Here is a 27,851-nt window from a genome sequence, read left to right on the forward strand (position 1 = left end):
TAAATGTTTCCCAACAGGTAGCAAAAAGTAAACCAAGACCATTGACAGAGGATCTCTACCACTTGACAACTGGATTGACTGGGGGAATCAGTGAAACCCCGAAAGAAAAACTGTCTACAACAACGCTGACAGAGGAATCCAGCCATCCGACACTGACAGAGGAATCCAGCCATCCGACACTGACAGAGGATTCCAGCCATCCGACAACTTCTCAGGCAATTGGATTAACTGGGGGAATCAGCCAAACCCTGACAGAAAAACTGATTGAAACACCGCCAGAGAAAACTAGCCCCATTACTCAATCAATCAATCAATCAATCTCTTTATTTGTTATATCGTAGAGAAATACAAAGGCGTCAATACTGTTTTCCAAAAAGTACAGAATAACAAGAAGTTTGTTAACAATTGCTTGTCAGAGGTTAAAATATACTTAAGTCAATGCAAAATATTTCACAAAATACAATTGTTCAATTGTCATTGAAAAACTCGGCTATGCTGTAGAAAGGCCGTTCCGCCAACCATTTGCTGAGCTCTCTCTTCAGGTTCTGTCCTCTTATTCTTCTCAGTTGATCTGGAAGATGGTTGTGGAGTCTGCAGCCAATGTAGAGGGGTTGTCTCTCGGATAGAGTGAGCCGATGTTGTGGTGTTGCAAAGTATGAAGCATTCCTGGTGGGGTAGCTGTGGACGTTGCTGTTACGAGGTGGATCTTGATTTTCGGCATACATGATCACTTCTCGTATGTAGAGGTTGACCACTGTCATTATTCCCAGCTCTTTAAAAGATGTACAGCAAGACTGTAGTGGCTGCAGATCTGCAAGTATCCTCACAGCTCGTTTCTGCAGGATCAACACTCGTTCCATGGTACAGATTGAGGTTCCACCCCAAATAATTAGACCATATCTAATATGTGACTCAATTAGTCCAAAATATGCTGTTTTGGCAGTTTTGATATCAGCTATTTGTTTAAGTCTTTGCACAGCGTATAGGCCAGAGGAAACTATTTTGCACAAGTTGTCGATGTGGGGGGTCCAAGTGAGCTTTGCATCAATCGTCATTCCTAGCAGTTTTACTTTCTCTTCTTGTACTACATTGTCTATACCTAGTGTGACACTTCTCCTTCCAAAAATTATCTGCTTGGTTTTTGTAGTGTTTGCAACCAAGTCGTTTTCCCTGCAATATTGATAGGCCTTATTCAAACTTTGGGAAGAGTTTTCCTTTAAACTAGCAGCTGATTCACCGCTAACTACAAGAGTAATATCATCAGCATACATTAAACAGGTGCTCAGATTACCAAGATGTTGTGGCATGTCATTGATGAATAAAATAAAAAGGACTGGTCCCAAAACAGAGCCCTGAGGTACTCCTCTTGTTATTTCTTTGGGACTGGATTTTACAAATTGTACCATGTTGTTGGATGTAGACTTTATTTCAACTACTTGAGAGCGTCCACTCAAGTATGATTGGAACCAAGATTTTGCTGTCCCATGTATGCTTAGAGCTTCAAGTTTTAAGAGGATAAGATCATGCCCTAGGGAATCGAAAGCCTTACTGAAGTCAAGAAGTATTCCTGTAACCGGTTTCTTGTCTTCAAGCTGATCAATTACACTCTTCATGAGGCTGATTATTGCTGTTGTGGTCGATTTCCCCTTTACAAACCCATGCTGCTTCTCAGTTAACAGGCTGTTAGCTTCGAGATGATCCATTAATCGTGCTAGGACCACCTTCTCAATTACTTTAGAGAAAGTGGAAACTAGAGATATGGGTCGATAGTTAGTTAGATCTGTTGCAGAGCCTTTTTTGTATTTAGGATAGACTTTTGCACATTTAAGAGCACTTGGGAAATTGTCCTTCTTGAAATGATCTATTAATTATGCTGGTTAATGGAGTTATTAGTTCTTTAAAGCAGATTTTTACAAGTTGTGAGGGAACCTCATCCAGTCCCGCAGACCACTTCGGTTTAAATGTTTTAATTACTTTTGATACTTCTTCAGGATTGGTGAATGACAGCTCTGAAAGATATTTGTCACATGTGAATGTGATAGGGTTAGCTCTGGCAGTTCTTGTCACGTCACTCTTTTTTAGTGCTTCATCAGCAGCTTTTATGAAATAGTTGTTTAGTTGTTCTGCCACTTCAAGTGGCTCGTCCAGTAACTTTCCGTCCACTTTCAGCTGTATCTGTGGCTCCCTTTGTCCTTGCTTCTTTCGTTCCTTATTTATTGTATCCCACATAGCTTTTGGTTTGTTAACAGATTTTTCTATGTATTCTACAGTTGCTTGTTTGCACAGGGATTTTAGTTTTAGATCGTACCTTTTCTTTGCATCAGTGCAGATTGCTTTGTCTTCAATATCTCCTGTCAGTTCAAATTTAGAGAGAGCTTGCAGGTAGGCTTGCTTCAGTAAAAGTGCGTCTTTATTGTCATACATATCTAAGTTTTTCTTCTTTCTTGGTCTTCGTTTCTTTTTTGGGCAAGCCATCTCTATAGTTGCAGTCAGTGATTTGGAGAAACTTTCATAGGCTTGGTCAACATTTATGGCATTGTGAACTTTGAGCCAGCTATTTTCTGCTAGGAGGTACTTCAGGTGATAAATATTCTCCTCACGGAAGTGTCGGATGATCTGACCTGGTTGAGTTGAGTTTGGCAGTGAAATTTTGAGGTTGCATATTTGGGCCTTATGGTCAGATATGCCAGTATGTATTACCTCAACATCCAAATCTTTTGTGTAGTGATTTGCACAGACACAGTCAATTGAAGTTGAAGTGGTGTTTGTCACTCTGGTAGGAGGTATAGATAGTCTCTCAATGTCAAAATTGGCCAGTGCTTCATTTAATTTAGCTGTGTTGGTGTCAGTCTTTAGAATATCAACATTAATGTCACCCATGATGATCAATGGATACTTGTAGGCTGCTGTTTCTTCTATTATTGTAGAAAGCCTTTCCAAGGCTTCATCTAAATTAGCCTTTGGTTGTCTGTATAGTCCAAGCAAGAACAGTTTGCTGTTTCCTTTGTTTAGTTTTATCATTGATGCTTCCAAGTTTAGTTCTTTGCACTTATTTAGCACATCAATGGGAGCAATATGTTCAGCTAAGCAGTCTTTAGCGTATATTGCAACACCACCCATTTTATGGTCTACTCTGCTAAAGTGGGTCAGGAGAGTGTAATGAATCAGATTTGTCATGCTCAGTTCATCTCTATTTAAACCATGCTCTGTTAGGATTATGATGTCTGGCTTTGTTGTTTGAATCAGGTGGTTAACATGGTCAATTTTGTTTGCCAGACCCCTAACGTTCTGGTGGAGAATTACTGGTTCTTATTTAAAAGTGAAGAGGTGCCCACCAGTGACATCCCAAAAGCTAGGAGAAAATGAAACTTATGAACAGTTTTTCGTTAGAAATATCTACAGCCATCAAACCAAACATCCCTCTCTTTTTTTAGACAACACTCACACCAAGAAGAAAATAAACCAGACCAGGCACAATCCCCGAATTTTTCTGAACTCCAACCTACTAAAAAAACAGTACAAAACGACTTCATAATTTACCATCAAAATGTAAGAGGACTATCTAAGAAAGTAGATAGGCTTAACCACATTTTAAATACTGATAACCCAACCATTTTAATAATAACTGAACATGGATTAAATACTAACAACCTGTTACTAACAAAATTTGATGGTTATTCATTGGTTACAAAGTTTTGTCGGGAAGATCACAAATTAGGTGGAGTGGCCATTTACATCAAAGATACAGCAAACATTGAGGCAGAAGAGATTAACATATCAGAACACTGTCTAGAACTTGTATGTGAAGCTGCATTAGCAAAATTTATTATTAAATCACACACAATATATGTGCTTGGAATCTACCGACCACCAGGAGGGCAAGCAAGATTGGCAATGAACACCATCTCTTCTGTTCTCTCATCCATTCAAGCTGAAAATAAATCCCTAGTCTTAATGGGTGATGTTAACTTTGACAGACTTACTGAAAATACTGACAACACACTGTTTGAAGAGGATTTACTGACTTACGGAATCCGACGTCTTCCACTGCCGGCAACTCGAATAACTCACAACTCAAGATCATCCATTGACTGTATATGTACAAACCTATCAGAGGATAAAGTAAGCTTTTCAATTACTGAAACAGGAATATCTGACCATTTAGGACAATCATGTAGCTTCCATCTAGGATTAAAACGTACTCATGAAAATAGAAGCTCATTCAAAAGAATCTACAGTAGGAGAAACCTTGAAAACTTGAAAGCTACACTTGCATTAGAAAACTGGGATTCCGTTCACAATGCCCTTGATGCAGAAGAAGCCTTCAAATCATTTCAAACCATAATGGCTAGAACACTGGATCATGCTTGCCCAAAGAAAAGAACTAGAACAAAACGTAAATCTAAGCTTAAGATCTACTATGATGAAGAAGTTATGATGATGAAAGATGACTTCCTTAGAGCACACTATAAGTATGAAATGACGGGGAATGAAAGCGACAGGATAACAATGATTTCAAAAAAGAAAGCGTATGACATTAAACTTAGAACCCTTAAACGCAACAGTGCCGCTGAACATATAGCTCAATCAAACAACAAGTCCAAAGCTCTTTGGGAGATTATCAATTCAGAAAAACAAAACAAACTATCATGCAGTTCTTTATCGAGTTTAGAAATAGATGGCAAGATAGAAAACAATCCATATCTTATAGCCGAACATCTAAACCTCTACTTCTCACAGATTGCAGACACAACACTTGAAAAATCCTGTAACAAGATTCAAAACAATAACATACTCCCCCTAACTGGAAATGCCTTCACCTTATATCAAGGTGAACCACTAAATCTAACTCCTACTGAATCAATTCAATTCAAAACCTTATTTATTTCCAAATAAAGAAATTACAGTTCCATAATAGAGTAATATATACTATAGTAATTTTCAAGTATGAATAAAACATTAACATTACTTAAAATATAGGAAAAAAGTACCCACATAGGCAAGCCTGTGCGTGGGCACGAGTCGTTGAAAAGATAGGTCGACCCACATTGCCGATAAGTTTTAATCATATATAACTCAGATATGTAGCACACTTAACACACTCACGTACATACATAAATACATAAACCTAGCTCCCATTACAATAGAGCTAAAAAAAGTAAGTAAGGTAACGGGGCATAGGCTAGTAACAGACATGAGCTTGAAGTAAAAGAAAAAGAAAATCCTATCTGTAATTGGATGCAATAACGTTCTCCGTTGCCTCCCCTCCCAAATCCGTGAGCCAATTAACCAGTAGCTTCTTAAATATTCCAATTTTTATATTATAAAAATCAGTTAAAAATATTAAAAATGTGTGAACTGGAAATGACAAAGCCACTAGTACATATAATAAACAAATCTCTCTCTCAAGGCATTTTTCCCACAAAACTAAAACAAGCTAAAATATACCCTAAACACAAACAGGGCAGTAAAACAAAAGAAGAAAACTATAGACCAATATCGCTGCTCTCAACTTTTTCCAAGGTAATTGAAAAAATTGTGCTAGTCAGATTGCTGGACCACCTCATCAGAAACAGCCTACTACCAGAGGATCAACATGGTTTCATAAAAGGCCGCTCAACAACTACTGCCACAATAAACCTGGTTGAATATCTGATACAAGCAATAGAAGCTGGGGACACAGCAACAGCAGTGTTTCTTGACTTTAGTAAAGCTTTTGACAGCATAAGCCATGAAATGCTAATCAGAAAATTACAACAACTGGGAATAAAGGGAACATCACTGACGTGGTTTGCAAGCTACCTAAAACACAGAACCCAAGCTGTAGCAATCAGAACAACCTGTAATGGGACAACCCAAACAATAATTTCAAACCACCAAAGCGTACAAAGAGGAGTCCCGCAAGGATCGGTCTTAGGACCTATCCTGTATATTCTATTTGTCAGTGACTTCCCTTCCTTCTTAGACGAACTCTATAAAACACTGATGTATGCAGATGACACTGTGCTCTTGAACAGAAACTGTGAACCTGACCGTCTGGAAGCTGAGTCTTTTGATGTATTTAACAAAACAGAAAAATACTGTCAACAAAATGACCTTGTCCTCAACAGGAAGAAAAGCCAACAGATTATCTTTGGACGAAGAAAAGATGAAGTAGTCCCACTGCCAGAACTCTTGAGGGCTGAAGAGGCTAAGTACCTAGGTATAACCATTGACAACAAATTATCATGGACACCTCACGTAAACGAGCTATGTGGGAAGCTGAGCTCAGCTCTATACGTACTAAGAAGGTTGAAACAAATAAGTGGTGATGACACAGTCAGGACAGCCTACTTCGCACTTCTCGAAGCACACTTAAGATATGGGATAGCAGTATGGGGTGCCACCTCAAAATCAAACATGCAAAGAGTCTTAATTCTACAAAAAGAAAGCAGTCCGTATACTGGCTGGACTCAATCCAAGAGACCACTGTCGCAGAGCTTTCAAGCAAAATAAAATACTAACTGTCATTTCTCTATACATAATAGAAACAGTAATGTATGCCATCAAGCAAGAACTTGAAAGAGGTTACAATGTGCACACTCACAACACAAGAACAGCCAGCCACTATACCCTACCACAACACAGATTGGCACTCTTTGAAAGGCAGCCAACTTATAAAGGGACCAAATTCTTGAACATCCTGCCCGAAAAAATAAAAAAACACTAACTGTACCAAGGAGATGCGGAACTTGCTAGTCAAATGGCTCCTAGAAAGACCCTTCTACTCCATAGAAGAATTTGAGAACTGGAGAAGAGAACCCCTACAAGACAATGAGATCTACGCACCATGACGGGGACGGGACAACAAGCCCCAACTTCAAGGAGGAAGACACATATTAATATGACTCATGTACTTTTCTCTATGATAATGTACACAGTTTGTAATAAATAAAAAATAAAAAAATAAAATAATGGTCTCGGTAAATTTCTAATCAAAATTTGCATTATATAATGAGAATTAGTTAATGTAAAGCTTTTAGTTAATCTATCTGTTAAAATATTTACTGAAACCGAAATCCTAGTTCCGTACCTATGGTTAGTTCGTTTAAAAATTGTGTTATTGTTTTTATACATATACAAAACCAATGTTTTTACATATAGCTGCCTGACCCCCAAAACTCCCATATCATTAAAAAGTGCAGATGATGCATAACGGTTACCTTTACACAGGGCAGTCTTAAGAATGGCTCTTTGGACAACATTTATAGGTTCTAATACTGATTTATAGGCACCACCCCAAGCTATAATACCAACCAATAACATTGATTGACAATAAGCAAAATAAGCAAGTCCAGCATTATAATCCAGTGAAGTACTAAGAGTTATTCAGTCACTGAAATTCAAACTCTCTTGTGGTGTTGATGAAATTCCATCGAAAGTAGTAAAACACTGTGCAACACATTTAGCAGCCCCACTTGTAAGCATAATAAATAAATCATTTAATCTTGGCCAATTTCCATCTGGTTTGAAACTCTCCAAAATTTACCCTAAACACAAAAAAGGCTCCACAACCAAAGCAGAAAACTATCGCCCAATTTCACTGATCTCCACCTTTTCAAAGATCATAGAGAAGATTGCACTTTCAAGAATGCTGGTCCACCTTGAACACTATGACCTAATAACAAAAAGTCAGCACGGCTTCCTCAGAGGAAAATCTACAATCAGTGCCATCACAAGCCTTACTGAATACGTCATCGACCAACTTGAAGACAATAATTATGTATCAGCAGTCCTATTAGACTACAGTAAGGCTTTTGACTGCTTGGGGCATGAGCTGATTCTTAAGAAACTGTCCGCACTAGGAATTCAAGGCAGAGCAAATGACTGGGTGGCTAGCTATCTCGAGGGACGCAAGCATATTGTTGAAGTAAAGAAAACTGCAAATGGACAAAGCTGTACTTACAGATCCAAAACAGCTCCAGTGAATAGAGGAGTCCCACAGGGCTCAGTATTGGGTCCATTTTTGTTTGTACTTTTTACTAATGATTTTTCACATTATATCAACACTGACAATGTAAAAACTATTATGTATGCAGATGATACAACCCTTCTTATAAAAAATGACTCCACACTGGGCCTGCATGCAGACATTGTCACATCAACAAACAAAACTCTGCAGTACTGCCTGAAAAATGACCTGGCAATTAACCCAACAAAGACCACCCAAATTAATTTTAGCAGAAGACAAGATCAAGTGCCTAACGTCCAAAACATCACAATAGAAAAACAATCAAAACTATTAGGCATAGTGATTGATGGTGATCTTACCTGGACTGATCATATTAACAGTTTGACCAAAAAGCTTGGATCTGGAATCTACGCAGTAAGAAGAATTAAGTGGATAGGAGGACTGCAAGCGGCAAAGACAACTTACCATGCTGTTTTTGAATCCCATATAAGGTATGGTATATCAGTATGGGGAGGAACATCTGCCCATAATCTTAGCAAGATCTTACTCCTCCAAAAAAAGGCAATAAGGACACTGGCAGATCTGAGACCACTTGAAAGCTGCAGAGAAGCTTTTAAGACTTTAAAACTCATGACTGTCATAGCACTGTACATCTACTCTGTAGTTGTCCAGACAGTTGAAATGGAGTTACCAAGAGCTAAGGATACTCACTCCCACAACACCCGGAGAGCAACTGACTACCTCCTTCCTGGACACCATACTACACGGTACAGCAGGAAACCATCCTACATGGGAAGAAAAATCTTCAACACCCTACCTCTCAACCTGAAAAATCTTGGAGGGAATGAGATGAAGAAAAGCCTTCAAGACTGGCTCATGGAAAGACCCTTTTACACCATGACAGAATTTTTTGACTCTGTAAACAGTACATTGTAAAGCAAGAGACCTGGATTTTAATTCATTGTAAATTTTGACGCCATTACACTTCTTTATGCTGATGTAAATAAAGAATTTTTGACTATTGACTATTGACTATAGTTACATTATAGCTGCGAAACCGATTGTGTGTGACTTTTTCTGAGGGTATGTCCCTTACTGTGTTCTGTGAATTGTTGAATGTAGGAATAATAAATACTCAGATTATCTTTTGATCAAACACTAATAAAATGTTGACCAGAAGAGCTTTTATTACTGAACTCAGAAAACAGTAACTCCACATTTATTGAAACAAGCAACTATTGACAGTCTATCCATTTCTTTGAAACAAACAATAAAAGGAATCACAGGAATTGAACCATCTGTACCTTAAGCAAGACCTGCTAATGAAAAGGTTCACTGTAAAAACTGTCCTGTAAAAAAATCAGATTTACTCAAACCCAATGCAATGAATGCGGTAGCGATATATTTCAGAAACATACTGAATTTTTTTAAACTAGAGGAAATGCTTATATTTTTTTATTCAAAACTAAAAAATAAATACTTTATTATAGCTGCGGATTTCAATATAGACATTTTACCATACAATAAAGATTCTATCAAATTTAAGAATTGAATTACATCTTCTGGGATAAGTATAAGTTTTATAAAAACCACTGCAAAAATGTTGGAACTGGAATTGATAACATAATAACTAATTTTGTTCCAGTCCAGAAAAATACCCTTGAACCCAGTTTATCACATCACAAAATGTTGTTTCTTTCGGGTACCGTTATAGGGTTTAAGCAATCCCTTTAAGAAAACTCAATTCAAGAGAATTTTTAACAAATAAAATGTTAAAATATTTATATCTCAACTTAATTTCAAATTACAAAATTGTGCTGATTTTTTTCAATAACTTTAAATGTTCATTTTTACTGAGTCTTCATTCCTCTAAAACCGCAACGAAAGAAACATAAACTGAACACAGCCTCTTAGATGACTGTAGGAATTAAAGTATCATTTGAACTCAAAAGGCTATTAAAAAAAGGTAATCATTACTGCTAAGAGGATGCTAAACGACAGGTACATATCAGGAGCGAGAAATACATCTAGGCTGTGTGGCAGGTTGTTCACCGTGAAACAGGCAAACTGGTCAGTAAACAGCAAGAAAATGCAAATTTGATAGTAAAGAAGAAAATTGTGCAGCCAAAAATTTAAAAGCAGATAATTTAACCTTTGCAAAACTTTTGGTGAAGAAATGGAAAAATGTATCCAACAATGTTTTTGTTCCAAACTGAAGTTCATCGAATTATAATGAGCCTTAACAATACAAATTCAATTCGGTTGGGTGGGATGACATTAAACCCAACCTATGTCATTAAACAGTCTGTCTGAGATTTCTGCTCCATTGGCAGGTGTAATAAATGCATCTTTTGAGACAGGGATTTTTCCAGAAGAACTAAAACTGTCTATAGTAAGACCACTCTTTAAAAAGGGTGAAAAGAAAGATGTTCCAACTATAGACCAATATCGCTTTTACTTGTTCGTCCATTACAATAACGTAACAAAAGAATATAAATATGATGTAAAACTTTTATTGAATAAATAGATTTTACCTTCTCCTAGGCAGTCTATGTATCATGCATTTATGTCATAAGGAGATCAAAACAAATAAGTGGCCTGGAATCAGCAAAAACAGCATAATTTGCCTTATTTGAGTTGTATAAAGTATGGAATCACAACCTGGGGAGGCACAATACTAGTCTAGAGAAAATTGTGGTACAACAAAAAAGATAATCAGATGCCTTGCAAATATCGCCCTACAAGAAAGCCGTTGAGATGCCTTCAAAAGAGATAAAAATCCTCACATTAGTAAAATTTCACATTCAAAAAGTGATTCTACATGCTGTCAGCACAGCTCAGGCATATAGGCATGCACCGGTACAATACTCGTCATGCTGCAGATTTCACATTCCTAACTCACCACCTCAGCCGTTTTGTAAGACACCCTCATACAAGGGAGCAGCATGCTTCAACCGCATACCAGACCATCTCAAACTGGAACCAACCAAGGCACCCTTGACAAAGTTAAATATATGGCTACAAGACAATCCTTACTACACCAATAAGAAATTTCTTGACAATCAAATATGTTTTATTTGATATATCTCATGACTCATAAATCTATGTATTAAACTATAAGCATTGACTCGATATACTGTTCTCAAAGAATATGTGATTAAAGATGCTGCTGTAGTCTGCACTGATGGTTGGAGGCACTTGTGTCAAAATCCAATATGAACTTTTACTCTAAAAACTTCAAAATTAACAAAAACGTACTTTATTTGGGTCAAACTACTCTGATTTCAGCATTGTAGGTATTTTACATAACCAAAAATGGTGCAAACAGCTAACGTCAGCAGTAACCAATGACCACGTGATGCCCAACACAGATGTAGAACAAGGATATATTACTCTACACGAGAAAAGAAGTTCCATTTTTAATGTTCTATAACTTTGTTATTTGTCATTTACACCCATTGAAATCTTATATTGTTTTGTTCAAGGAGACGATAGCAAAAGATTAATTACATGAAACTCGTCTTTTGCCATTCCAGCTGATAATTTCACACCTACCATTTTTTTAATAGCCAAATAAGATGTGCAGTGTCAAACAAGAAATAACTAGCCTGGTAATTGTGAACCTAACGGCCGGAGTGGCAAAAGACAAGTTTCACATCATTAACCTAATGCTATCGTCCTCCTGAACAAAACAATAAGGATTCAAAGAATGAAAATGACAAATAATGAAATTTTGAAAATTAAAAGTGGAATTACTTTTCTTGCAGGATAGTAGGAAGTTATGGTTAGGTAAATTTACAATATTTGTTTGTTTTTTTAAGTTGCATTTCCTAGCTAGCAGTAATGGCCAGAGGCATAGTGCTCAGACCATCTAAAATTTGTACTTTTAGTGATAGATATAACTTTGAGGGATATTTTTTATGTCACCATCAGTGCCTACCCAAATATGACGTAATGGCTGACATCAGCAGCAACCTATACAAGGTTGACTCTTGATTATAACACCACTTGACCCGTAGAATAATTAAATATTACTCTGTATGAGAAAAATAGTTCCACTTATGTTGTATAGCTTCATTAATTGTCATTTGCTCTTCTTGAAGCCCTTGCAATGTTTTATTCAGAAGGACAATTCCAATAAGCTAACAACGCTAATATCATTACCGGCGTGGATAAAATTAAATTTGAAGATAACGCAAACAAATTGAATCACAATTTCTGTAAACAGATCAATACTGTAAAAAAACAAACACAAGTTTAATAAATAAGCAAAACTAATATAGCCATAACTTCCTAATTTTGTATGTACATACTATCTACTACATACACGAGGTAACTTCCGATCACATAAAAATAGCTTTTCTCAATTTAAAAATAACACATGATTATACAACTAACTCTTACTCTCATTCTGAAAAATACGATCACAAAGTTAAAAAGGAATAAATTAATTTCCTAATATTTTAAGTGCTCACGTAATCCACAATAAAATATGTAAATAACTTTCAAAACTAATTGTGGTATTAGGGATAACACGCTGCGATCGTGTAATGGACGCCAACAGGTAATCCAACTGACAGTGAAGGCTATTGCACAGGGCAGTTACCAACACAGACAGTTTGACCCTAACTTGTAACTATCAAATAGAAAGTAATAACTTTTACTTTACACAAGTCTCTGTTGATGACACTTCTAAAGCTATAAAGGGACTAAAAAACTCTGACAGTAAAGACATTTTCAATATGTCCAAAAATATGATAAAAAATATCTACCATACAATAATAACTCCTGTAACCTTAGGCATTAACAAATGCCTGAATGATGGTTATCTCCCAGAAGAGCTAAAACTTTTCAGAATTTGTCCAATATACAAGAAAGGCCCTAAAAATCGACCGTTGTCACCTTGCAAGATTATTGGCTCGACGCTGCCTCTAACACGACAAACTCGACGTCGGAGGTGTTTTAGAGTTTCTTTGTATTGAGACGAATTTACTCTCGCACCTTGTTCCATATCCCAACTTGGTCACGTAAATTCGATGAGCATCCCAAAACACAGTCAAAAGGATGACTTTTTGTAGATGGTTGTGTTTTGAACTTTTTTGTCGCAGGAGAACCCAAATGTCGATATTCAGTGCTTTGTCTTTTCTCTTCTGGATAATAATGGTGCGCACCCATGACTCATCCCACATCACGATATTCAAAAGAAAGTCATCTCTTTCATTATGGTAGTGCTGCAAAAGTTACTGACAGCATTCCATTCAGCGCCGTTTATTCTCATCTGTTAAACGGCGTGGCACCCATTGTGCAGATTTTCCAGCATCCTAATTGTTAAATAATGGAACCAACATGTTCCTTAGATATTCCAACATAGTTTGCGATATTCTGTTGGGTGATTAGCAACAAGTTTGTTATTATTTTCATATGTGGCAATGATAGGATGTCCACTGCCTGTTCCATCAACAGTTATGGCTTTTCCAGACTCACAACCACAACATTTTATCTTATCTTATCTTTATATTTAGTTTTCATTTATTGTACCTATCTACAGCTTAATAACAAATAGTAGATGGGAACTGAGTGGTCACCTTTTCGTCGACATCCCTTCCAAGAATCGATCCTCATAATGATACGTTATTTTCTCAGTAAGTCAAATAAAGTCTGTTAATTTTAGTAATATAATATTTTTGGGTCCTGAGTGAGAAAAACTGTTGAACTAATAGTGGCCTCAGGATATAAAACATAATTATATTAATAATAATAATTATATTGTATAGTGAAAATTTGAAATTCTCAGTTTATAATTTTATTAATCTACCAGTTTGAATATTACATTGTTGTGAGTCAATTGCATTTTTGTATATTATGTGTAAATAGACCCACACTTGTAGATTTTATATGTTTACTTGCAACTTCAAAACATCCGTTCATTAATTGTATGATGTTAATACCGAGAGTGGATCGGCTGTTAACAAGTTGCTAGAAGTAATACCTTATTGACAATAGGTAATAGGTTATTGACAATAGCAGTATTTCCCATCTCTAGCATCCATTACTCAAATACCATGCACGATTTAACTTTGTTTGAATTAATTTGGAACAATAATGTCCAACCGAATGACAGTATTGCTTTAAAGATTGTATTAAAAAATATTGTTATTACGTTAAAGAAAAACAGCTGGCAATTATTAATTATGAATATCTCTCTCTAGAGGTTAAATGTTTTTATATTCAATAGTTTAGATATCTCTAATTGATTTGAAGGTCGGGAGAGACTTTAATGATTGTTCAGCTCCTTATTCACTTGTTTTTAACACACAATACAATATATTATCCAACTTCGATATGTAAAAATCGTACACAATAAGAGTTATAATAAATTACCGTAACAAGAAGAATCTCGTACATTACAATTTAAAAAATGTAAATTTACAAAACAACATAATCAACTATGGCCTAGACTTAAGACATCAAAGAAACCTTACAATATTTATAATTTGCCAAGCTTGATATCAATGTGTGAAATGGAGGAAAGATTTCTCCCAATGGGTTTACCAGAAGCCAAACCCACATGTTGAAGTCACTTTAACAAATCTCGTCACTTTTAAGAATATCTCACACGTTTTCCTCATATTCATCGCAATTTTCCAAGTCTCAAAATATTAGTTACTTCTTGCTGTAGGCTACATTAAATTTAATATAACTAATAAGTTGAAATCATATTCTAAGTTGAATAAATTGTAATATTGAATTATTCCTTTGGATAAAAAAAATCGAACCATTCGATTAAAAACAACTGTATGACAAGTGTAGGGCACCTTAAGTCTGTCCTATTGCGGTGGTGGCCGCTTATTATACTGCAGCCAGACTATTTGGGGTAGAGTACAATAAGCGGACCCGGTTTTTTTTGTATTGATTAGTATAATCATTGATACTTAATATTCATTTACCAAATACAAATTTATAAACATATCTATAGTCATAATCACAATCATATTTTTAAATTAAAATAACTAATATAATGCACATAGTGATAATCTCATGAATACTAAATGAGCTCTAATGATCAAACCAACAATTAGAATGGAAATAGGAAAAACTCATAAATAATAATAAAATGATAAGTTAAAAAAATTTATAACAGGAAATAAAAAATATGCGTAATTATTTATGTATTCTCGGACACAGTATAATAAGTGGCAACCAACACAATCGGATTATGATTACCGATTTAAAGTATCAATACTATCGAATATGACATTTGACCTATAGATATTCATAATTAATCATTGACAGCTTTCTTTATTTAGGCTAGTGATGTCATTATCAGATGTTGCTAGTAACATCATTACCAGCTGTTATTTCGTTTATGTAGGAGAAGGTTAGTGACTACGACAAGAACAATGGTGATGAATATGCAGATATTGGTTCAAAATGTTTTTATAAACACTGAGCAATGTTTAAATTGGTTACAACATAATGACCTTGCTCCTTTAAATCTGAGTTGTCCACTTTGTATTGATGAGATGAAAACTAGAATTAAAGGTGAAAATCACATGAAAATTAAGAACAAACATGACGTATCTAAAAACAATCTTGAGAAGATTGAACATTCTATATTTGGTATTATAAATATAATTAAAAATCATGTACTATTTTAGTTTAAATCAAACAAACTATAACTATTTAATTAATTAATGTACTTTTGACGGCAACTGTACCTGCAGAAATACCATTACAGGTTGGCTAAAATAACAGTAAGAACTATGTCGCTCAAACGTTGTTTAAATATAGTTTAGCTTAAGTAACAATGAAGTTACATTTCTGGGTGTGTTATTTCAATCAAATATGAAATGGGATTCTCATATTGTGAATGTATGTAAAAAGATTTCAAAAAGTACCTTTATGATTAGAAGATTTAAATTATCTGTTAGTTTAGATGTATTAATTACAGTTTATTATGCATATACAAAGTGTTCAAAAAGTCCCGGGTCGGTTAAATATTTTTCAAAACATTTAAAATAGAGCTACAAAACCTTACACAAAGTTACTGGACATAAAAATCTATTTTATCACATATTAAGTGATCCGCTACTTCCTCAGGAGGGCGGCCCACTAGGAGTCGGAAGAAAATCATAATGTAAGCATAGGTTGATATGCATATCAAATAAAAGGTTTTTATTAGTAGAGTACAGAGCCGCAAACCCGACCTCAAACGGATAACCGAGTCAAAAATGACAGCCGTTCAAAGATGGCTTGAGTTTGCAACTTAGGTTAATGTATAAAATACACTGATGAGCTTTTTGATTTTAACTTTACTAACCCAAAACTGTTTAAAATTAATTGTTGTTGTAGAATAATAAGTTTCATTATTTCTGAGAGGGATCGGAAATAAAACAAACAAGTAAAATTAATGAGCCAGATAAACCTAAAAGAGAAAGTTATTTGTGACTGATAGTGGGTATTCCCGCAGGCAGTAACCATTCTTTGCTTTAGTTAGATGTTATTAGTGGCATTCTACTCGTTAGTAAAGACAGACCATAACAGCTTTTTACTCTTAATTTGTTTCAACTTAGTTTTATATTGTCTTTTTTTATGGCACTTAGTGAACGTGAGAGAGTTACCATATTAATGATGCGTGGTTGGGGGGATTTAACACGGTCTCACAGTGAAGTTCAACACCTATTCAACGACTCATTTCCAAACCGAAACCCAATATCAAAATCAACAGTTACGTGAACAATAGACCGTTTTGTAACTCATGGAACTGTCTCTGATCTTCCTAGAAGTGGTCGTCCACCAAGTGCAACCGATCAGGATTCGAGTGTGGAAGTTCTTCAGTCATTCATTGAGAATCCTCATGAAACGCTCAGATCGGCTGCAGGCGATCATGATATGTCCAAAAGCTCTGTTCAAAACACTTTGCATAAAAGTGGTTTTGAGCCATACAAATTTACATTGCATCAAGAACTAAACGAAGACGATTTTGACAGGCGTCTTGAATTTTGTGAGATTATGATGACCAAGTTAGATACAAATCAAATCCTTCTAAATGGCATTGTATTTTCAGCCGAGGCTACATTCATGTTAAATGGCAATGTAAACAAACACAACTGCCGTTACTGGACTGATAGTAATAAGCACTGGATGATAGAAGGTCACACGCAACACCCACAAAAGTTGAATGTCTGGGCCGGCATATTACGTGGAAGAATTGTGGGGCCGTTTTTTATCAACGGAAATTTAGACGGAGTTTCCTACCTTGACATGCTCAGAAACCGTATAATACCAGCTCTTCGAAATATTGTTGGTGAAAACTTGGCTCAAATCTGGTTTCAACAAGACGAAGCACCCCCCCACTACAGGAATATTGTAAGGGATTACTTAAATGTTATGTTCCCTCAAAGATGGATCGGAAGGATTGAATGGCCCACTCGTTCCCCCGACTTAACTCCTTTGGATTTCTTTTTCTGGGGTTATCTTAAAGATAGGGTGTATAAAAGAAAACCATGGGATTTGGAAGAATTGAGGAACAGGATCTTAGAAGAAAGTGGTTGTTTGGAACATGAGGAAACAGGACTACAACACGCTGTGGAGGCCTTTTATCACCGATTAGCTCACTGTCAAACAACAGAAGGCGGACACTTCGAGCATCTGTTGTGAAAAGGCTCTCTGTAAGTAGTAATCTTCTAATGCCTAAATCATTGCAAATAATGAAATTTATTATTCTACAACAACAATTAATTGTAAACAGTTTTGGGTTAGTAAAGTTAAAATCAAAAAGCTCATCAGTGTATTTTTTACATTAACCTAAGTTGCAAACTCAAGCCATCTTTGAATGGCTGTCATTTTTGACTCAGTTATCCGTTTGAGGTCGGGTATGCGGCTCTGTACTCTACTAATAAAGACCTTTTATTTAACCCTTTGAGTGCCAAGACCATATATTGAGTTATGGAACTTTTGCAACAGATGTTATATTCAGGGGTATGTCTAAAAATGCCAGACCCGGAAATCCCAGTTGTGTAGCAACTTAGTAAAACATTTTTTTAACAGGATTTTATATCAATAGAAAACTTATCATGCTGTAGATCAAAATGCTTGGTTTTAATTGGGCTATTCTTTTATTAGTAAATTTTCTTACAGTTTATTTTTATATATATATATATATATATATATATATATATATATATATTTTTTCAACACAAAACAAAAAATTTTTCTTTTTTAACATTTTTTTAAAGTTTTTATTGCAGTTTTCACAAATAAAAAAATTTTTTACTATGGAAAACACTTTCTTTTCTAAGGAAATATTACTAATAAAAAATGTGCAAAATTTCATAGTGTTATGTTCAAAACCGGGACAAAAAAAAAATTTTATTTTTAGACCAAAACAGTTTGGAAAAAATACACACATAGCCTCATCATATACATTTGTGTGTAATCTAAAAGAAAACTTATAAAATTTACTCACCACATACAGTATTTCTTATGCTCAAGAATGAAAGAATGAAAATTTCAGTTCAAAAATCTTCACTAAATGTTTATATACAATTATTTATATACACTATTCACAACAGTTTGTCTTCACTTCACTTGCATTTGTGCTTTGGGAAGCAGGTGCCATGACAGCCTTCCCCACATGATGGTGCAAAACTGTTCTAGACCTCTTCCTTCCTGTTTTGAAATCAGGCCCCCTCATTGTACATACAAAACAAGTCTTTTTCTTTTTTTTTCCGGGCAATTTTTCTAATCCCATTTTTCTTTTTGTCACCCTCTACATTTACAGTTTTACCTTGCTGTGCTACCCATTCATCAGAAATACTTTCAATGATTTGCACAGTATACTGGTATCTAGAAAGAGGTTTCCTGTTGTTTTGGACACAATTTTTCCCTATATATAATGTAGGAATTTATTACCATTCTTGCAAAAAGATTAAAAAACAACCTTTTTCCAATACTTAACTGTTCGTCTTTCGTCAAGGTAAGAATAGAGGATCATGTCGAATGTGTCTATCCCACCCATGTGCTTATTGTAATCTAGTATGATGGATGGTTTTGTTTTCAACTGTTACCCCTGCCATGCCTCCTTTTGGTATGTACAATATCTTTTATCTCAGCTTTTGAGGACAGCAAAACAAACTGGTTTTTTTTTGTGATGCTTGTTGTCTATAGGCCAGTGTCACTATGTTTCCTTGATGGTAGTACTTCTTCTGGCCAACTTGAAACTTTTCTTTGATTCCATCAGGCAAGCCTTTTTTTATTCTTCCTTACTGTGCCAGTAAAAAAGGTTTATTCCTCATACAATTTTTGACCAGCGGGAATACTAGAAAAAAATTGTCTGTAAAAACATGAAACCCTTTCTGTAAATAATTACAAGCACGAAGAAGAAGAAAAAGTGACAACCGAATAGCCAAGACCATTTTTCTTTACCTCATCAGATGGAGATGTGTTCTTCTTACCCTGATAGCAAAATAAGCTCATGCAGTAATTAGATACAGAGTCACACAACACCCATAACTTTATTCCCCACCTATGGTGGTGCTTATTGGGGAGGTATTGTGTGATTCCGGTTTGACTTTTCGTCCCAATTAGAGATTTCGTCGACTGACAACTGTTCATGGGCTGTATAAAAGAATTTAAATAGCCTATTACAGTGCTCAATTAAGGGTTTGAACTGTTGAGTGGGGTCGTAACCTGGTTGGTTGGCTTTAGGTAGTTTTTCATTGTCAACAATGTGAAAGAAAACTAAGCAAAATTTTGAAATCTATTTCGTCGTGAACATCTTACTAAACCATGGTTTGGTCCATGCTTGTGAGTCACTAGTTGACCAATAAGAGGGGATAGTTGGTTTCCTAATCAGGCCCATATTTAAAACAGCAGCAATAAAAGCCTTCATTTCCAAAATGTTCACGGGGATCCAGCTGTGCCTACGACTACCAGGTGAGTCATTGTCTGCAAAAGACGAAATTGGTCTGGTTAGCATACCTGTTGGTTTCAACCACAAAACATAGTCAAAAGTGTTTCTGTAAAAAAATAGTGTAAAATAGTCAATGGCTTAGAGTCAACAGGTGGGCAATGTCTAGGTCCTGGAGATTCAACATAAGAAAAAAATCATGAGTGAAGTTACTGCGGCTCTCTTCGTTTTATACTAAGCCAAATATCATTGTCTGTAGGCCCGTCGGCATCATCATCCGATTCAGAGGTACTGGGATAACACACTCCTATCAATGATTTCTACTTAAGTTAGGTCTAGGCCTAACCTGTGTTCCTGACGTACTAGGCCTAGGTCTAGAAACATCAAAGTCACTCTCTGAGGATTGACCTGTATGTACATTTTTTTGTGGCTCATACAATGGATCGGCATCACTATCATCACTAAATAAATCACTAAGATCGTCTTCTGAGGTTAATAAATTACCATCAGATACATCACCATCAAGTTCTCTGTCCTCCTCACTTGATCTAAGGTTCTCAGGATCCATTATTCAGCATTTGAAAACTACTTAAGTGTTTTACACACTAATAATAAACACTACACGCACAATTCAAACGATTGTAGCACACAAAACGTAATAATTACGCTATTTAGAATTCAAGCAACAATGTTTCAAAAAGAAACAACACACTAGCACGCGGTTCTGCATTCGTCGTCTGCCACGCTACTCAGCTAGTCAGCTGTCGGCAGCGCTGTGTGGAGGACATTGTTTTTTTTTAGATTCTCTTCTGGATTGGATTTTTTGTTTCCAAACACCACAGAAAATTAAAAGGCATATTATTGGAAATACAATTTATTACGTCGAAACATAAAAATACCGAAAAAATATAAACAAAGGATCTTAAAATAGTTGGTGGCGAAGATTCGTCACCATGGCATTTCTCGCATATACAACTGGTGTGGCGAAAAGTCGTCACCGTGGCATTTCTCGCATTTATCATTGGTGACGAAATTTCGTCACCGTGGCACTCAAAGGGTTAATATGCATATCAACCTATGCTTACATTTAAGATTTTCTTCTGACTCCTAGTGGGCCGCCCCCCTAAGGAAGTAGCGGATCACTGAATATGTGATAAAATAGATTTTTATATCCAGTAACTTTATGTAAGGTTTTGTAGCTCTATTTTAAATATTTTGAAAAATATTTAACCGACCCGGGACTTTTTGGACACCTTGTATACAAAGCTGTTTATCAAATGGAATAATTGTCTGGGCTCTTTGTTTGAAGGCTATTTTTGACGATGGAAGGATTTTGAAGGAAACAGGATTTTTCCGGACATTTGCCATCGTTCAGTGAAACAAGAAAACAGTAACACTACGTTTCGAGATCTGCAATCTGATCTCTTCTTCAGGTAAAGAACTAACCTAATACATAATTACAAACTAGGTTAAAATAAACAAATCTTACTAAAGCGTTGTGGCACGCCTAAGTCAGGAATCACAACCTACATGTTGTTTGTCAACTTCACTAACTCTAAAGACATGCACTTAATACAAAACTATACCAAACACCAATCATTAAAACTAAACTACGGAATACAGGTCACAATACGTCTTCACTCGTCTACTAACCACCTACGACTGACCAGAGGGACTAGCCAATGGTAATCTTGACGGCTGGCTAAAACAAGATGGCAGAAATACAAGGGAAGGGGGACAGGAATGGGCCCTTTCGTTATTATTGGTTCATGCGAGATGAACTTCTTAAAACCATATTGTGACTCCGCATTGGTTTATTACAAATATCCGATCCGTTTGATACTTTTGGTTTTCTCTTTAGTTCATTTTTTAGAATTGGCAACCAAAGCGGCCTAATCTCGACTGATGGTTGACTGATTGGTTGGTCTGCCAATTTAATGTATGTTGCTTCAATTAATTTCCTTTTGAAGAAATCTGGTTCCCGATGTATTATGTGGGCTTCATCCCAATTCATATGATGGTCTTCGGACCAACAATGGTGTGCAATTTTTTACTTTTCTGTGAAACCCTTTCTCGTGTTTTCTTTGTGTTCTTTTATCCTTACGTTTAGTGGTCTTTTTGTCTCGCCTATGTATTCCCTATTGCAGCTACATTTTATACTGTAAACACAGTTTTTGGAATCCTGTGTGCCATTTTTTGGTTTTGTTTTTACGAGACTTTGTCTAAGAGTGTTGTGTGTTTTAAACGCGGTTCTAATGTTGTACTTTCTACCTACTCTTCTAATTTTCTCCGATAATCCCGGCACATAAGGGATTGACAAACGCAAATTTATCAAAATTCTGTTTTTCTGACTCAGGAATGATTCTTCTGGTTCGTTTGCACTTATTAATTACTAATTGAGGGTATCCATTGCTTCTGAGATCCGATTCAATTTTCTTAAATTCTTCTTTTAGTCCATCTTTATCTGAGCACAAGCTCTTTGCTCTATCAAACAACGAGTAGGCTACTCCTTCTTTGACAGATTTTTGATGGTTGGAATGATAATTTAAATATTTTCCTGTGTGTGTTATCTTTCGAAAAACAGTTGTCTTAAGGACATCCCTACTATCTCTTAATACACACACATCCAAAAAGGGAAGCTTGTTTTGGACTTCCACTTCCATTGTGAGGCGGATGGAAGGAGAAATACTATTAATGTGATTCAAAAAATTATTTAATTCAATGTCTCCATGAGAAAAAATAACAAAGGTATCATCCACATACCTCCACCAAATCTTCGGTTTGAACTGAGCTGAAGCCAAAGCTTTTCGCTCGAATTCCTCCATAAAGATATTGGCGAAAATAGGAGACAGTGAAGAACCCATTGCCATCCCCTCATCTTGACGGTAAATTTTACCCTCTAACTCAAAATAATTGCATTGAGTGCATAGTTCTAACAGTTCCATAATTACTGGCACGGGAAGTTTAGTTCTATCCTTTAATGTTTGGTCTTCTTTGAGACGTGATTTAATAATTCCGAGAGTTTCTGGAACTGGTACATTTGTAAATAGACTTTCGACATCAAAACTTACCAGTTTGTCAGTTTCAGTCAACTTTAGGGATTTTGACTTCTCTACGAAATCCCTGGAATTTTTGATGAAAGAGTCAGTTTTTCCTACCAATGGCGTTAAGATGTCCAAGAGGACTTTAGACAATTCCCTGCAAGGTGAATCACGAGAACTAATCTTGTTTTAGCCAGCCGTCACGATTACCATTGGCTAGTCCCTCTGGTCAGTCGTAGGTGGTTAGTAGACGAGTGAAGACGTATTGTGACCTGTATTCCGTAGTTTAGTTTTAATGATTGGTGTTTGGTATAGTTTTATATTAAGTGCATGTCTTTAGAGTTAGTGAAGTTGACAAACAACATGTAGGTTGTGATTCCTGACTTAGGCGTGCCACAACGCTTTAGTAAGATTTGTTTATTTTAACCTAGTTTGTAATTATGTATTAGGTTAGTTCTTTACCTGAAGAAGAGATCAGAATGCAGATCTCGAAACGTAGTGTTACTGTTTTCTTGTTTCACTGAACGATGGCAAATGTCCGGAAAAATCCTGTTTCCTTCAATTGTCTGGGGCTGTGATATTAATGTAAGAAAACTTTTAATTTTACAAAAGAAGGTTTTAAGGATTATTTGTAATGTTAGTTATAGAACTCATTGTAAACCTTTATATAAAAGTCTTGGTTTTCTGACTGTTCCTTCATTGTACTTAATGTAGCTGCTATTGTATAATAAGAGCAAGTTTAGATTGTATTCTCACAAATAGCTCAGTTCATGACTTTTATCAGACAGAGGCACTTTCTAAGAATTAGGCAATGTAATTTTCAAACAACCATTAAATGAACTTTTGAATTGGGGAAAAAAAAAATATATAACTTGTTACCCGAAGAAATAAAATGTCTAGATGATAACAAATTTAAACGGAAGTTAAAATTAGTGCTGATAGAACTAAGTATATACGATACTAAGGAATTTATAATATATTGCAACCGCAACCAAAATTCAGTATTATAGCCTAGTTATACAGACTATGGCAGATGATGTGTTTTGTTTTAAACATGTGAACTTGACAATGCCATGCATGTAAATATGTATTACGACAATAAAACTAATTGACTAATTGATTGATTAGTTACTTTACGCAATCTGAAACAAATACATTTATTTTACATGTAAAAGTATAGCTTCACCATAATACAATAGGGGAAGGGTACGATAAGCGGACCCGGTTTTTTTATACTAAAATTGGCAAACGAAATTACTTAATCATAACCATCGATATTATCAATCGATACTGATTAATTCTTTGAACACTTAACTTAAATAATCTTTATCAACATCTGTAAACAATTTTAAATAATACACATAGGGTAATATTTCAATTTTACATAAATAACATTTGGTTATTAAAAATGGCAGTCAATTAAAAAAGAAACTACACAGCATTGCTTTGAAAGATGGTAAGACGTGTTTTTCATTGCTTCAACATGTTCGACTCATATCGAAAAACCCATTATGTGAAATTTGTGGGAAAGAAACAACTGCAACTGTGAGAGGAGCAAATATGGTCGTCTTCAGTTTGCCTAATTTTGGTTATAATAATTTGTTTGATTACTGTAAATATTAAATTCATATTTTAATTTAAAACATACCGTATGATTGTTATTGAAAACTATAGATACATTTAAATCACTTGATAGTCTAGGATTTGAGATGCGAATATTAGTTATCGATGATTACATTCTTCGATATAAAAAACCGGGTCCGCTTATTGTACCCTACCCATGTGTTATTTTAACATGTGAACTTGACAATGCTATGCATGTAAATATATATTACGATAATAAAACTAATTGACTGATTGATTGATTAGTTATTTTACGCAATCTGAAACAAATACATTTATTTTACATGTAAAAGTATAGCTTCACCATAATACAATTTTAAAGGCATAACATTTAATTCAGTTCCACATTATCTCTCAAAATTATTCAAAGTAAAATTGTGTTTGGAAGTACATTTAAAACTAAAATCATGTGTTTCGTTATTAACTAATGGCGGTAAGAACAGTGCCGTACGTATCTCCTTTGTTTCACATGCAGTCACATTTATCCTTGAAAATACATAAGGTAAGTTAATGTTATTGTTTTGTTGTATATCATATTTTAATTTGTAAATTATATTAACATTTACACATGAATTTCTTAAGATTTAAAACTAGCAAAACCATATTATTCTTTGAAATATCGGTATTTTGGGATTATATCGACCACAACCAGACATGAATCGTTATTTGACATTTTGCTTCTACTGATTACTAGATTAGCGTAAAACAATATTTCGTCAATATAAAACAAGAATTGTCTTAGTATCACAAACCCCTCCCCATCCTCAGACAGAGGTCAAAGTCGAGCGGTCTAGTAGATAACGTGATTGCAGAATCGCGTCGCTTTGTTGTACTTCCGTGTTATACCTCTACATTTCTCCAAACACAAAAATTCAACAAAAACAAACATTACCAAACTAAAACTAAACTCTTTATTGAAAAAACACTCAAAACTGGTTTTTATTCTTGATCACATTCCGCCACCCAAAATGCGAGTGCCACCGATGGTGCTGCTGAAGCCCGCGCTGATGTCGACGAAAGAAAAACATCCCTCGAGATAGTACCTATCAGTAAAATATCAAATTCTAGAGGGGCTGATCAGAAATATAAATTGAATTGTAATGGAAAGGCAATTATGTACCGTGCAAATCATGTGATGCCGCGCGACCTGCCGTAATCGGTATTCTCGAGAAAGATAAGATAACAGTGACAACAATACCTGGAAATGCTTGTAAGTTTGTAATTACAGAGTTGTTTTTTCGTTCTATCATGTTTGTTTCTATAAATTTATATTTTTGTGTTCTTCATACTGGTGTGGTCGGTATAATCCCAAAGTACCGGAATTGTCTTAGTAATCGCAAACCCCTCCCCATCCTCAGAAAGAGGTCAAAGTCGAGCGGTCTAGTAGATAACGTGATTGCCGAGTCTCACCGCCCTTTCAGCTGGTGCGTCGCTTTGTTATACTTCCGTGTTTTATCCCTACATTTCTCCAAACACAAAATTCAACAAAAACAAACATTACCAAACAAAAACTAAGCTCTTTATTGAAAAAAACACACAAAACTTGTTTTTATTCTTGATCACACTCCGCCACCCAAAATGCGAGTGCCTCCGGCCATTAGCGCGGGCTTCAACAGCACCTTTGGTGCTGCCCCGCGCTGATGTTAATGAAAGAAAAACATCTCTCGAGATAGTACCTATCAGTAAAATATCAAATTCTAGAGGGGCTGATCAGAAATATAAATTGAATTGTAATGGAAAGGCAATTATGTACCTTGCAACAAAACTTAAATAATTATGTGATGCCGCGCGGCCTGCCGTAATCGGGATTCTTGAGAAAGATAAGATAACAGCGACAACAATACCTGAAAATGCTTGTTGATTGATGGAATGTTAGTTCTGTTACTCAACTACATCGTTTTATAACGATTTAAGTTCATTGAAAAAAGTTTAAGCGTTGGGGGCATATAACAGAATCTGACCCGTTAACGATTGATAATCGTTGTAAGTTTGTAATTTTCTAACTAAAGAGTTGTTTTTTCATTCTATCATGTTTGTTTCTATAAATTTATATTTTTGTGTTCTTCATACTGGGGTGGTCGGTATAATCCCAAAGTACCGAAATATCTATTATGTTATTTGGTCTGACATTTTGCTTTCAGTTGCTTTGATGGTCATGAATATCAATGATTGGAATCATTCAATAATCATCATTCGATTGTGTTGGTGGCCGCTTATTATAATGAAGCCATTTTCTCCTGGGTAGCAATGATTAACCGCTTTCGAGAAGTTGTTGAAACTCTTCTCTAAAAACTGAACTTCTCTTCTGTACAAATACTCACAGAGATAATCTGTAAGCAGGTCGGCTGATGTGCCACTTTTTTAACTTCGTTTCACAGTCCTCCACAAGCTTTCAACTCTCTGTTATTATCTACAAAAGAAAATACGTTTAGCAAATGAAAAAATGTTTATAGTTGATACAAGTTAGTTATTGATCAAATATCAGTATCAGTTGGTTATATAGAAAGTTATAATTAAGTAATATCGGTTGTTAAAAAAAACGGGTCTCCTTATCTTACCCTACCCCACTATTTGGTATACAGCCCTAACATAATTTAAAACATGTTATCAACTGTTGAACAAAATATGGTTTGTGACAGCCTGAAAATTCTTTCTGGAAATGAAAATATATTACTTAGAAATTGATAATTGTTTTCGGTAATGTGGATAGTAAATATCCATTATTAGATCTACGATAACCTATATATTTATGATCTTATTCATAGACTCTTGATTTCACTTCAAAGTAGTCTACGTAAAGTTATAAAATACCTGTATTTCTTTATGAAACAGATAAATGAAGATTTAATGAGAGTACTACTGATGCAGATTGCAGACAAAATTCACTGTACTGAAGAGAATACTTTCATTTCACAATAACTACGTTCTCACGCTGTCACTGACTGTCAGTAGTGATGCTGATAGGATAATCGAATACAGTATTCGAATACAGCCCGAGTATTCACATATTCGAATACCTGAAAATGAATTCGAATACTTTTGAAATAAGTACAATTTCTCTGGGAGAATCAAAATCAAACCTACAGTATTCATTGGAGAGTTTTATATATATATATATATATATATATATATATATATATATATATATATATATATATAAAACATTTGTAAGCAAAAAAGACAAAAATGAATCATGATGTTGTGTAAAAACAAAATATGATTGAGGTTTTTGGCTTCAACCTATTTCTATGTTCATTGGTGACAAATCCTGCAGTACAAAATAATCTTTCAGGCGGGACTGAAGTAGCAAGTCAACAAATATATT

General features: G+C 35.3%; 2 protein-coding genes across 8 annotated transcripts in view; both read right to left on the reverse strand.

Moving 5' to 3' along the window:
* LOC124354102 overlaps positions 1–27,480 on the reverse strand; it is a 78,907-nt gene extending 51,427 nt beyond the window's left edge. For 3 of the 7 annotated variants that reach the window (XM_046804313.1, XM_046804315.1, XM_046804309.1), the window contains exons 1-2: positions 27,338–27,480; positions 26,848–26,936 (exon numbers count right to left, since the gene is read on the reverse strand). The gene's annotated coding sequence lies outside the window, so the exon portion shown is untranslated. Of the gene's footprint in view, positions 1–10,853; positions 10,928–26,847; positions 26,937–27,337 lie in introns of all 7 variants that reach the window. The other 4 variants (XM_046804314.1, XM_046804310.1, XM_046804311.1 and 1 more) reach the window with 3 other exon arrangements.
* On the reverse strand, positions 1,825–3,120 carry LOC124355664. Its single transcript, XM_046806825.1, has one exon. It carries the CDS (start codon positions 3,118–3,120, stop codon positions 1,825–1,827), a length of 1,296 nt encoding a protein of 431 aa, XP_046662781.1.
* Positions 27,481–27,851: the final 371 nt, after the last annotated feature.

Source organism: Homalodisca vitripennis, chromosome 2 (genome assembly GCF_021130785.1).
Source record: "Homalodisca vitripennis isolate AUS2020 chromosome 2, UT_GWSS_2.1, whole genome shotgun sequence".
NCBI classification, from domain to species: domain Eukaryota; kingdom Metazoa; phylum Arthropoda; class Insecta; order Hemiptera; family Cicadellidae; genus Homalodisca; species Homalodisca vitripennis.